General features: G+C 37.5%; 2 protein-coding genes across 2 annotated transcripts; both read right to left on the reverse strand.

The window, feature by feature from the left end:
• Nucleotides 1-7,389: 7,389 nt before the first annotated feature.
• Nucleotides 7,390-8,855, reverse strand: LOC119085017 (retinol-binding protein pinta-like). Its single transcript, XM_037195194.1, has 2 exons — nucleotides 7,847-8,855; nucleotides 7,390-7,775 (listed from the first exon to the last, which is right to left on the reverse strand). The coding sequence occupies exons 1-2, from the start codon at nucleotides 8,525-8,527 to the stop codon at nucleotides 7,518-7,520; spliced, it is 939 nt and encodes a 312-aa protein (XP_037051089.1). The 5' UTR covers nucleotides 8,528-8,855; the 3' UTR covers nucleotides 7,390-7,517.
• A 1,320-nt stretch (nucleotides 8,856-10,175) lies between these two features.
• Nucleotides 10,176-12,029, reverse strand: LOC119085018 (zinc finger protein 652-like). The gene is made up of 7 exons (XM_037195195.1): nucleotides 11,797-12,029; nucleotides 11,431-11,707; nucleotides 11,211-11,361; nucleotides 10,891-11,070; nucleotides 10,719-10,832; nucleotides 10,541-10,659; nucleotides 10,176-10,306 (listed from the first exon to the last, which is right to left on the reverse strand). The coding sequence occupies exons 1-7, from the start codon at nucleotides 11,938-11,940 to the stop codon at nucleotides 10,200-10,202; spliced, it is 1,092 nt and encodes a 363-aa protein (XP_037051090.1). The 5' UTR covers nucleotides 11,941-12,029; the 3' UTR covers nucleotides 10,176-10,199.

Genomic DNA, 12,029 nt, shown 5'->3' on the forward strand with positions numbered 1-12,029 from the left:
ACGGACAGATGAAGTGTCCACAATAGGGTTTTTTTTTCTAAAAGAAAAAAGACCTAAAAAGCAAAAGTGGTTAAAACTGGACGTTTTTTGTTACTTTAGTAGCAAACTGCGGCATTTCAATTCCTTCTTGCACGCACTTCAAGCAAAAGTGATCATAGTCGACAGCTGTCAAATAAAGTACTATTTTGTATGAAACTGATTTTTACAGTGTTTCACACACTGTCAAGTCAGAACCCTATTTAGAGTATCACTCATTCACTCATGCTTGAAGTGCGTTGGTATAACGCTTATTTTTTACATAACTGTCATCAATGATTGTAATGCACGCAACACATTCACTAATTAAGGATTTCAGATCAGTTACAGCCTATTTCAGCTACAGCCTATTCCTTGAACGATTTGAGAAAATGGAAGGCACGTAGCAGACAAAAGATCAAATTTTATCATCAGTAAACTTAAACACGCGACTTGATGTTGATCATCAAATTCTGGATACTAATTAACATAACTCACCCTTCCAATTTCCAAAATCAATTTCTATCATAGCCATCCATTTTATACGAAAATCCTCTTTTTTTTGTTATAGCCTTTATTGCTACAAATTCAGAATGATTTACATTGGATGAACTAGATCGTATAAGAATTCCGCCTGTTTGAGAAGCAACTTCGAAAAGTTTTGATTCTTTCACGTTTAAGCTTTCATTCAAAATTTCCTTAGCTATTTCCTTCCTGAACAATCTGAAAGTTTGCTGTTTCTATTACGTTTAAATTGTTCGCAGAAAGTACTCCGTCAAATTTAGCTGTAGGATATAAGCAAAAACAAAAAAACCTTAACCCGTTTCAAATCGGTACGTTTACATGACGGGAACTGAAGTAAATGTTATGTATTATGAGAAACTAACTTCATGTATCTCATATAGCATCTCCCTCTTCTTATTGTTATTATTAAAAAAAAGCATAATAGGGAATTAATATTGAAAATCGATGACACATCAATGAATAACGACCTTCTTAAAACAATCGAAGCAGAGTGCAGACAGCTATCTGAATAAAAATAGTATATTTCAACATACCCCAATACACACAAGATGTGTGTGCACGCGCGGGCGAAGCCCAAGCGAAAACACACATCGAGTGTGTATTGGGGTATTTTGAAAGATATTTTTCTGTAATAGTGAGAGTGTGTTGGTGCATTCCTTCCCAACCGTTACTTTCCCGCTCGACCGTTTACTTTCCCGCTCGACCGATTCATATGACACCTCACCAATACACTCTCACGTATACAGAAAAAATATTTTTTTGTTTGTAAAAGATATTTAAACTGTCGTTATATTCTCGACATTTGTAACATACATTTTTTTGTTGTTCTTTTACCGTGTGCTATATGGAGATTATAATTGTTGTTGTTGCTATATATCCTGAATTGTTCTGATGCACTGAGAAAAATAAATGCCTCTGGGCGACGATTTTCGTATTTTCGTAACTCCAAGTATTCGTAACTTGACAGTTGCGTGTATAAAAACCCATTAAGTAACGAATGTTTTGAGAATAGGCGCCCTTATGGACCAACACACTTCAAGCAAAAGTGCTTGTTTGGAGTTGCCGTTTAATATTTTACGAGGTGAGAGTCGAATGTGATGGGCTGCAGCACGACAGAGTAAAGTTAATCAGGCAGTAGCGCAGTAGCGAATAAAATTTTTCAGTTTATGTCAGTGTTCATTTTCATACTTCCCTTATTTGACATTTCGAAAATGAACCGCTCCTGCCTGGTTTATTTTACTCTGCCGTGGCTGCAGCAAAATATTTCAAAATGACGAAACATGTAGCGAAATTCCTTTTTTTATTTTGGTGAATTAGGTGGAGGTTTACGGTGCTGTCGATAGGGAATTTCGAGGTAATTGTTTCGTAAAAGAAAATTTTAAGATTTCCAAACCATGACTTTTGCAAAGACCTAACATTTTGAAATAGAGCTAACAATCAGAATTATGACTGCCACTATTTAAAGAAAATGATGGGCTAGTTAGTGAACTGTATTTTTCTAATCCAGAATTTCTAGCAGTGACATATTTGACAGATTGCATTGCACTGTACAGTACCTTATTTAGAGTACAACTCATACTTGAAGTGCGTTGATGTGACAGATGTTTTAAACACGTTTCACAGCGTTGAATAAACAGGCAAACATCAGAGCCTGCAGAAGATATAATATCCGACAAAAGGTTGTTGAGTAGAGGCATTTGAAGACGTAAGCACGAGTTGAATTTGCACTGTACAAATGCAACTCGAGCCTTTTCCAACAGAATTTACCAAAGCGAAGTTATTTCACAAGAAAATAGAGCGCAAAGAATGGAGTGCTGGAAAAACAATTGTGGCACCTCGCTTCGCGATGGCCTTATGCTCAAAACAAACGAGGCATTGAAAACGTGTTTTGGTCCTAGTTTTCATTGACAGATGCAGCAGTCGCGATTTTGAATAGAAAAAGTTCTAACTTCATTTGACAGTTTCGAAAATTTCGTCATGAAAAATAGGACCAAAACACGTTTTCAATGCCTCGTTTGTTTTGAGCATTAAACTTTCACTCTTGTTGGTTTTTCCTATTTTATTCCTTCAGTAAATTTGGTAAATGTGGTAAATTTCGCTCAGTGTGCATAAAACTGATGTAGTAAGTAAATATATATAACGTAGCCTATACACGAGCAAATACATAAATGTTATGAGATTTATTATTGCTTTTGCCATTTTAAATGTTTTTTGTTCGAATTAACTTTATATTTCTCAGTCCCAGTAAAATCGAAAACGTATACACAGTTGATTGTAATACTGTTATCAGCATGTGTAATCTATATATACGATATTATATTCTCATTCTCTGTTGCACTATAAAATTTTATATTTTTTGATATAATTGAAGCATATACCCAAATATTGCAATATGTTTGCTTAAGGAAATCAACTAGACAAAACGACTTCTGCAACTTCCTGCGATGGTTCTTTTTTATTATTTTATTAAGCTCTATTATATGGTGTATCTCTATGCAAAATGCGGATGGGAACCGCAGTAAGTGAACTGCACGACAAGTGTTTAAGGGGCTTTTAGAACACGCCGACTAATCATTCATAAAATGGGTTCTATATGGCTATAGAGATTGTATGTCTTATCGATAGTCATTGTAGAGCTACTCAATTAAATTATATGAGTTCATGTATTGAAAACATATAGGGCGTGGGAATAGACGAACAAAGAAGTTGGCTGTAATACCCCGTCTTTCAAGGGAATATGGGTTCTGTATATTAAACACAGTTTAAGCTCTAAACCAGAGCGGGTAATCGTGAAAATGTTTTCGCTTATTTTCTGAAATTTTCTTGATTTTCACCAATCTTGGTGTAAGCCGTTCAAGCTTGCTAACTATTAAACTCTCCGAAAAAATCGGATTAGCGGGTAAAACAAGTTTCTTAATATGACTTATAAAACAAAGTGTGAACAAGGCTAGCAGCAGAGACTCGCAGACCTCTTTACCATCTTAATAACTGTAGTTTTCTAGAGAGATTATTGGTTCAAGGACAGGATGCATCGTAACACCTGTTTTCAATATCCAAATTAATGCTCGGTCAAAATTCAATATAACTTGAAAGTAGTTCAGATCAGGCTCTCAATCAGTACTACTAGCGTCGGATTTTAACCTTATGATTTTAGCCAATGCTATCCTTATTCTCCTACTCGATACTTCGACTCCGACAACAGCAGCAGCAGAAGAAGATTCAGCAGCAGTAGTAGTACTACATAGCAGCAGCAGTGATGGAGAATTTATTTAACTAGATTGTAATGTTGTGCTTAAAATTGTGAAACGGTAAGTGGAAACCGTGATGATAGTGTGGTACTACATTGATCAAGTATGTTAGATGGCCCGAGTGGAGGCAAAATCCCGGAACGAGTTAAATTCTTTTTTCACACGAGGATACTACAACAAGCCCATGAACATTCAAACACATTCAAAAAAGTGCAGATGACTCACTGATTTGACCAATAATGTATCATATTGTTATCACTTTTACGTTCGGTACAGTTGTTTCATTCGGTGTGTTGTTGCATCAGGGCCTTCTTTTGAGAAATTTTTTCTCGAATTTCTTGAAATTTCTCGATTTTCTTGAAATCTTTTCTCAAAAGAAGGCCCTGTGTTGCATCCCTCGTATTGGGCTCGTCAAAAAATGCGACATTTGTAAAAATAAGAATCTCCAAACCAGTACTTAATCTACTGTACGTTAGAGTTAGTCTAAATTGTGATGTAAATCGATAGCTACCAAACATGAGAGGTAAACCATTATGGTTCGTAAAGTTCGTGAGTATGGCAATTTTGTGAATTTTTGACACTTCTTCCATATATTTTATGTCAAAACTCTACGAAATCATACTCACTAACTTTACGAACCATAACGGTTTGCCCCTATGGTACCTATTGTACAAGACAAACACAACTTACCGGGCGTTGATGAAATAAAATGTTTTGAAATTTTTGTTTAGTGTTTGATTTGGTTCGAGCTCCGGCAGCTAGAAATTTGTTTCAAGAAAGAATTCGCGTGACCAAGTTGATATGCAAAATCTTTTCATGTTCGAAAACGAGACATCTAGGCGAACACTAAAATCAGAAATTCTTGGTTCGAACGCCTTAATCTCCTCAAACTCCTTATTTTTAGTTTCACTCTAGTTAAAACTTCTAACATTTTAATTCTGACTGTATATCCATATTCAAAACCGTTCCTCGCTTACTTCACCAAAAAAAGCTCATGAAACCTAAATAATTAACAAATGAGATCGATAGTGCTAAAAGGTACTTGCAAAACCCTATTGCTTCAATTGTTCTTTTCATCGATTGTGTTGATGCTGCTGGTAACTTAAAATCATTTATTGTCAATCAATTGTTAACTTTCGTCTTGTGTGTATCGTGTTTGAGAAAAGTTTGGTTAAGTTAGCCAATGCGTATTTATTCCTCAATCATAGGAATTAGGGATTACAAACTGGTTTAAACCGAACCGGTTAACCGGGCGATTTTGGGCGTTAAAAAACCGCGGTTTTTTATCAAGAAAACCGCGATTTTCGGGTTTTCAATGAAGCGTTAGAAATCTCTAGTTTTTGGGAGAATTTAAGCATTTATTTTGTGTATTGGTATCATTTCAGCAACGTTTTGAGCTAATTGCAGATAATTTCGCCAGCCATCAGTCTCTGTAAAAGAAAATTCTTATTCCTACCAATAGATTTCGTAAACATGAAAAGGCTAACTTAAAATGTGAATAGTATTATAAGATAAATTATCTTAGTTCGTTCTAACAACAAATTTCCGTTTTCCGTGCTGAGACTCAAAATTTTGTGAAATAGAACTAACTAAAATACGTTAAAATAAGGGGCCTGATAAGTCTGATTATAAGGGGACAACGTGATCAACTCAGAGGTACAGGTTTTGTCGCCTCTGAGTTGATGACTTTTTCCTTTCAGGTCGGTATATTTGGTAAAGGTAAAGGAGATCATTTTAAGAAAATCAAAAATATTCTTAAAGTAAGCCCGAGAAGACATTTTGAAGATGCTTTAACATTTACTTTTCACCGAGTTGCATCCATTGTGCGTAACAGGGGTAATAAGAGGCGGCTATTTTCCGCATTACGATTTTCAATTACATTTTTTTAAAGAAGAAAGCCCAAAAAATAGTCTTTTCATTTTGTTAATTACGAAAAGCGAATGCAATAAATAAAAGAGCTCCTTCTAAGTAGTGGAACCAATTAGACTTGTTTAAGAATTTGCTTTAGATTTTGCTGTTCCGAAAAACCGCGGTTAACCGGCTAACCGCGGATTTTTTGACATACAAAACCGAAACCGCGGTTTTTCAAAACGGGTTCGGTTTGCAATCCCTTTAAGAATGCTGATCCTGAGCGAGGATTTAGCGTCAATAAAGTGTTTCTCGAAATTTCAAGGAGCAGCTCTTAGAAGAAACGATTGCGGCTATTCGGATAGAGTTAGAATACTTTGTATTTCTACGATAAAGTGGAAGATTTTCCAATTATTCGAAAATTGTTAGACCTCTGCTCGTCGACCCGTAATAGTATGTTGTGTTACAAGTATTGTAATGTCGATTTTTTCAGCACTAGACTCAAGTTTTCCGTACGAGCGGAGCGAGTAAGGAAAATTGGGTCGTGTGCTGAAAAAATCGACATTACAATACGTGTAACACATCATGCTTTGTGCCAACCGAGAATTGAAATAGACAAATGCCCAAAAAATCATAATTTCCATGGTAAACAATCACTCTTCAAATTTGATCGATCACATTGCTTTGCATTTTCTAAAACGAATGTTGTAATAACTCATACAAATTCGGAATTGAAATATCCCATCAAACGGATGCTGAAATAAGTCACTTTACAACACTAAAATGAGTGCTGAAAAGAGTCGTATTTCAATTCTCGGTGGCACAAATATCTTTTGTTAAAGATATTTGTGCCACCGAGAATTGAAATACGACTCTTTTCAGCACTCATTTTAGTGTTGTAAAGTGACTTATTTCAGCATCCGTTTGATGGGATATTTCAACACTCAAAGCAGTGTTGTTATGGAATTTGTATGAGTTATTACAACATTCGTTTTTGAAAATGCAAAGCAATGTGATCGATCAAATTTGAAGAGTGATTACCAAATCGAAACAAAACGAGTCAGACAAAAACGAAAAGCATAAGAAAGAGGCCAACATTCAAAGCATCGAAGCTGAAATAGCTGAGGAGACTTTAAAGTTAAAAGTCGCCGAAAACTTAATTGATGATGGTAATAACACTTCGTCAGCTGTAGTTAGCGAAGGTAAATTAAATAAATCATCAGTGGCCAAGGCACAGATGATTTTAAATGCAGGCATTACAAGTAGCAAGAAGATGAAATCAAAAAAATCAAAAAAAAGACAAAAAAGTAAGAAACTAGGCTAATTTTTTTTTTAAATCTAACTGCGTGAACGTAGGGGTACGTTGGGTATCTTATCTAGAGTAAACATTTTTTGGAAAAATCTTCGATAAAATATTTGTGAAAAATTCGGAAAGTATTTTCCAAAGAATATTCTTTGAGAAACACCAAAAAATCTACTTCATATATCCTTAACATGACTTTGGAAAGTCAAAAAAATTTCGAATTCATCAAATTTAATCCAAAATCTCATATTTTAAAACTCCTGAAATGCTCCTTAAATTATCGAAATATCCTCCTTTATTCCTTAAAAAGGAGGCCGAATTTTGAGTGGGCTCCCTGCTTTAGGCTCAACCTCTATTTTATCATGATAATGACCGCAAAGAGAGTGTAGTGTACATAACCCAAGTAATGCATAAATAGACACAACGAACCACTACTAATAAAACAAACTGTAAATCTATCGTGACACCTTCTCTTATCAGTTCCGATAGAATTTTATTGCCTTTTTCGAATTCGACAAAAATTCATTGCAAAACAACGTGTTTCTCGTCGAACACATCATCATCATCATCATCAACATTCAATCGAAATCGAGTTGACGAAATGTCCCGTCAAGCCCGAAGAGTGAGCTAGGATTTTTCGGCGTTCCAACTCTCTTTTTTTCATCCACACCGTACAGTTTGCTGTCGTCTACTAGATAATCACGATACGACAGAATTTTCTTCTCCCAGTCGTCGGTTATTTCTTGCAGTGGTGGTCCCTCGCCTTCGTATTCTGCTGGCATAAGTTTTCGGGGCACAACTTTATAGAGAGAGTCCATGGACGAGTGGATAAAAAGCTATGGAGGTGAGAATACTGTTAGAGAATACTGAGCTAGGAGCATCTTGTTAACTGCAGTCCAAATCTTACCCTCGATTTCATTTTGTCGTTCAGGAACGATTTGAAAATATTGAAAATTTTCTCGAACGAACTGGGTGCGTTGATGTAATGGACTCCTTTCTGTCGTATCGGCATCCCGTCTTGCCACATCATCGACATCTTCTTCATTAGACTCGGTTGCATTTGTATGAAATGTGCCATCGTAACATTCTTCAAATCACAAATGCCAATTTGGCCAGCTACTACCGTGTTATCGTCTTCAATCATCGTTATATCATTGATCATCATCGTCACTTTCATCACTTCTGGCATCGTGAATTCGTTTGCATTGTAAACACCTGGCCGCATCAGCATAAGTCGCGGTGTACCAGGACCCTCGGTATTTGGAAGCGGTAGTCCGACTCCAAGTTTTATTATCCGATGTAACTTGTCGTCGAGTGGATCCCGGTCAGCCAGCATTTCCGGTATGTGTGTGCGCAGTGTGTAAAACATGTCCAGTTTCTTTTTGGTCATTTCCATACTGAATTTACAACCGCGTAGGAACGAGATGAGGAACTGATCGTCCGTTCTGGCGCGGAGATGTGAAGATTTTCTGATCCATTCCTTCAAAATGCCCAAATTTTCGTGAATTTTATCCGATTCTTCATACAGCTGCTCACGAGCGATTGTCTGTAGACTTGAATTCAGAGGTCGGATAGCCGGTGCAGACATTATTGTGTGTTCAAACCGATTGACGATTCCAATAGAACTGTAGTTCCATACGGAATCGAACCGAATGGTTTATCAGTCGAATGATACTTTATCATCGGGTTGATTAGTTGTTATCAGTGCAGAGAAGTCTTATCAATGGATTTCGATTGATGAAAAATTTACATTCACTTAAAATGCCATAACCCTTGACAATATCGTTTGATGTTCGTTACATTTATAGACGACATCAAAAACCGTCTCAATTTAACCGTGAAACTTGTAAACAAAAGCTTAAGGCGATTTAGAATGTCCGGTGTGAAGACGGGACCGATTAATCCTCTAGCAGCAAGAACTTTATGAAGGTCAACAGCTCCATGGGGACATTCAATATTATGTCAATGTCTTTCCATTGAAATTCCACTTATCCTTCGTGGAGTGACCGCTGTTCTTAAAACTCATTATTCGTACAAAACGGGAGCTTTTTGTAAATGTTCCCAATTTGCGATAGCAGTCAGTTGTTCTTATAATATTGGAGAAGGACAGAAATGGAATTTTACATCTTAAATGTCTCGAAATGATCCCGAGACAACGAGGAAGACACGTAAAGACTCTATAGAATGTTAGATTTGAAAGATCTGAGGGTTAGCGAATCGAACCCGAGTAAAAATAAAGTCTCAATTGAGAACGGTTTGAGCTATCTCAAAGTCTCAAATCTTGGCTGAGGATTGATTGAGGATTGGTGAGATATTGGTAAAGTTTAAATTGACTGGTGAGACATTGAGGACTTAGTAAGAAATTAGACAAAAATTTCTCATAACTTTTTTTTCGATTAAAAAACACTCACAAAGTCCTCAATGTCTCACCAGGCCTCAATGTCTCACCAGGCCTCAATGTCTCACCAGTCCTCAATGTCTCACCAGGCCTCAATGTCTCACCAGTCCTCAATGTCTCACCAGGCCTCAATGTCTCACCAGGCCTCAATGTCTCACCAGGCCTCAATGTCTCACCAATCCTCAATATCTCACCAGTCCTCAATGCCTCACCAGACCAGGCCTGAATATCTCACAAGTCCTCAATGTCTCACCAGTCCTCAATATCTCACCAGCCCTCAATATCTCACAAGTCCTTAATGTCTCACCAGTCCTCAATGTCTCACAAAACTCTCTTCTAAGTCTCACAACGCCCTCGATGTCTCACTAGAAGTCCTCAATGTCTCACAAGACCCTCTTATAAGTCTCATAATGTCCTCAATGCCTCACGAGAAGTCCTCAATGTCTCACAAAACTCTCTTCTAAGTCTCACGAGAAGTCCTCAATGTCTCACAATGTCCTCAGTGGCTCACAAAAGTCTCGATAAAGTCTCACAACGTCTTCAATGTCTCACTAGAAAACTAAAAAAAGTCTCACTCAAGTCCTCATGTCTCATAAAAGTCTCAATATCACACATGTCTCACGGGTCCTCAGCGCTACAGAAGCGCTACAAATGTCTGAAACATGTCTATATCTGTCGAAATCAGATATCTCACTCCCATATTAAAATGTGTAAGGATTTGAGACATCTCAACTCGAAAAATATTTCTACTCGGGAAGGCATTGCCATGAAATATATTCCAATCGGGAAAGGATACCTTTGCAGACGGAACATTGGCTGTGATACAAAAACAATGAAATTCGATTCAGTTAAAATGAACGGTTTAATTGCACGATTCTCCATGAACTTTATCCACATGATGCTTCAAAGCGTAACTATGGGCAAATCGTTCGTTGCACATTTTTGCGCTGCATAAAAATGGTCGCTCACCTATTCAGTTCAAAGTTAGAAATAATCAGTTTCGTTGAAGAATGTTAGGCGCCGAGTAAAAGTACCACTCATAGAGGTGCTTATGCTCCGCGTCCAAAATTCGATCGATGGAAAATGATTTTTTTTCTGAATAATTGAGCTGAATATTAGATGCAAAAATGGGGTCAGTGACCCATTTTCGGCTCCAATTATGCAGAAAAAAATCATTTTCGTAGAAGTAAGTTAAGCACTGACCGCTATGGATGCGACCGTGGACTTCCAGATTGTATTTTGTATAGAATCGTTTCTGGCACACACTGCAAAAGAACGGCCGATGGTTTGTGTGCACTCTCATATGTCGCTTCAAGCGCATTCTAAAAGACAATTTCGATTAGATATTTGAAAGATTAGCAGCGAGGTGTGGTCATCCTACTTGGTTCGATATTTTTTTCCGCACACTTCACACGGCATATCGGCTTCCTTGTGCAGTAGAATGTGCAACGACAGATTCGCTTTCGATCGGAATCCTTTGCCACAGATATCACATCTGGAATGGAGTGACGGTTAACAAAACTTTTGCGGATACCAAGGGACAGAGCACATACGTTTCAGTCGGAGCATCACTATGCGACTGTAAATGTACCCAAAGATGTTGATATTCCTTCCCACAAAGATGGCAAAGACCTCGGTAGGCCTTGGTTTCGATTAGGTCGCGTTTCTTCAGTTTGGGCCAGTCGTCTGGACATTTATGTGTTTGCTTTGTGAATTTTTGTTTCATTTTGCATCTGAAATATTACGGAGAAATGAGTGAGAAAGGTGAGAGCAAGGGAATCTAGGAAAATGCATTCAATTTGCGTCAAACGCGTCGACAGATAGGATTGGAAATCAGGGCTTTTCCCACTGTCTCCATCCAATGAAAACCTACCGAGGCTTAGGCAATGTTTTGCTAGACTCGTTCTCCTGCTCGTTAATTTCACTTTCCGTTGGAACTGACTCCTCATCTTGAATGCCTTCAGACGTTGGACTACCAATTTGTTCATCAGCTTTGCATGGATCAGGCGAGGGCATTTCAAAATCTAACAAATTAGGACGAATGAACCCGAGGCGATTTTTAAGGGAATTCTTTCAATGTAAAACCAACCAACCGCTAATCTCTCCAAAATTATTCTCATCTTTCGTCCACAGCGAATTTGACTGCGTAACAGGATGTTCTGCACCCAAATCAACGAATGGAATGGACCCACATTCGGTTTGTAAGTTCAGTTCATTTCTTTCCGGAATGGTTGCTGTTTTCGCACTTTGTTTACATCGCTTCTGGATTAATTCATTTGCCCTCGCACATCGTTCACGAAAACTTCCGATAGACTTTATCTGTTTATAACACCGCAGACATAATCCGGTCGTGCAGTCGTTAACGGTTACCTAAGCAAAAATACGAAAAATAAATTTGAATATCCCCAAATGGGGACTGTAAAAAATGCTTGGTGTACTGTCACTTGTCGTGTTATTACCTCAATGTTCAGACATTCGTAAATTAATTTCGAAATATCCGGTACAGTCAATTTCCTCGGACTTTCACTGAATATGGAACGAACATTCTTCCCAGCTTTCATACACAATCTACAATTTTTAGATAAATCTTCGACGATGGACATTGTTTTTGGTTGAGAAACTAGAATCCATCCAACAATAACAATAACAAACACACACCACACACACTCGATATGCCATTTCGTTTGCTGTC

Source organism: Bradysia coprophila, unplaced genomic scaffold (assembly GCF_014529535.1).
Source record: "Bradysia coprophila strain Holo2 unplaced genomic scaffold, BU_Bcop_v1 contig_94, whole genome shotgun sequence".
In the NCBI taxonomy this organism is placed as follows: Eukaryota; Metazoa; Arthropoda; class Insecta; order Diptera; family Sciaridae; genus Bradysia; species Bradysia coprophila.

What these genes read in the sequence shown, in the direction of transcription:
- LOC119085018 (XM_037195195.1), bottom strand. Translation starts at nt 11,940, where the DNA reads ATGTCCATCGTCGAAGATTTATCTAAAAATTGTAGATTGTGTATGAAA. An exon ending in ACGAATGTCTGAACATTGAG is followed by an intron (nt 11,708 to 11,796) that starts GTAATAACACGA and finishes ATTTTTGCTTAG; the next exon opens with GTAACCGTTAACGACTGCAC. An exon ending in GGAAAAAAATATCGAACCAA is followed by an intron (nt 10,660 to 10,718) that starts GTAGGATGACCA and finishes ATTGTCTTTTAG; the next exon opens with AATGCGCTTGAAGCGACATA.
- LOC119085017 (XM_037195194.1), bottom strand. Translation starts at nt 8,527, where the DNA reads ATGTCTGCACCGGCTATCCGACCTCTGAATTCAAGTCTACAGACAATC. An exon ending in ACGACAAAATGAAATCGAGG is followed by an intron (nt 7,776 to 7,846) that starts GTAAGATTTGGA and finishes TCACCTCCATAG; the next exon opens with CTTTTTATCCACTCGTCCAT.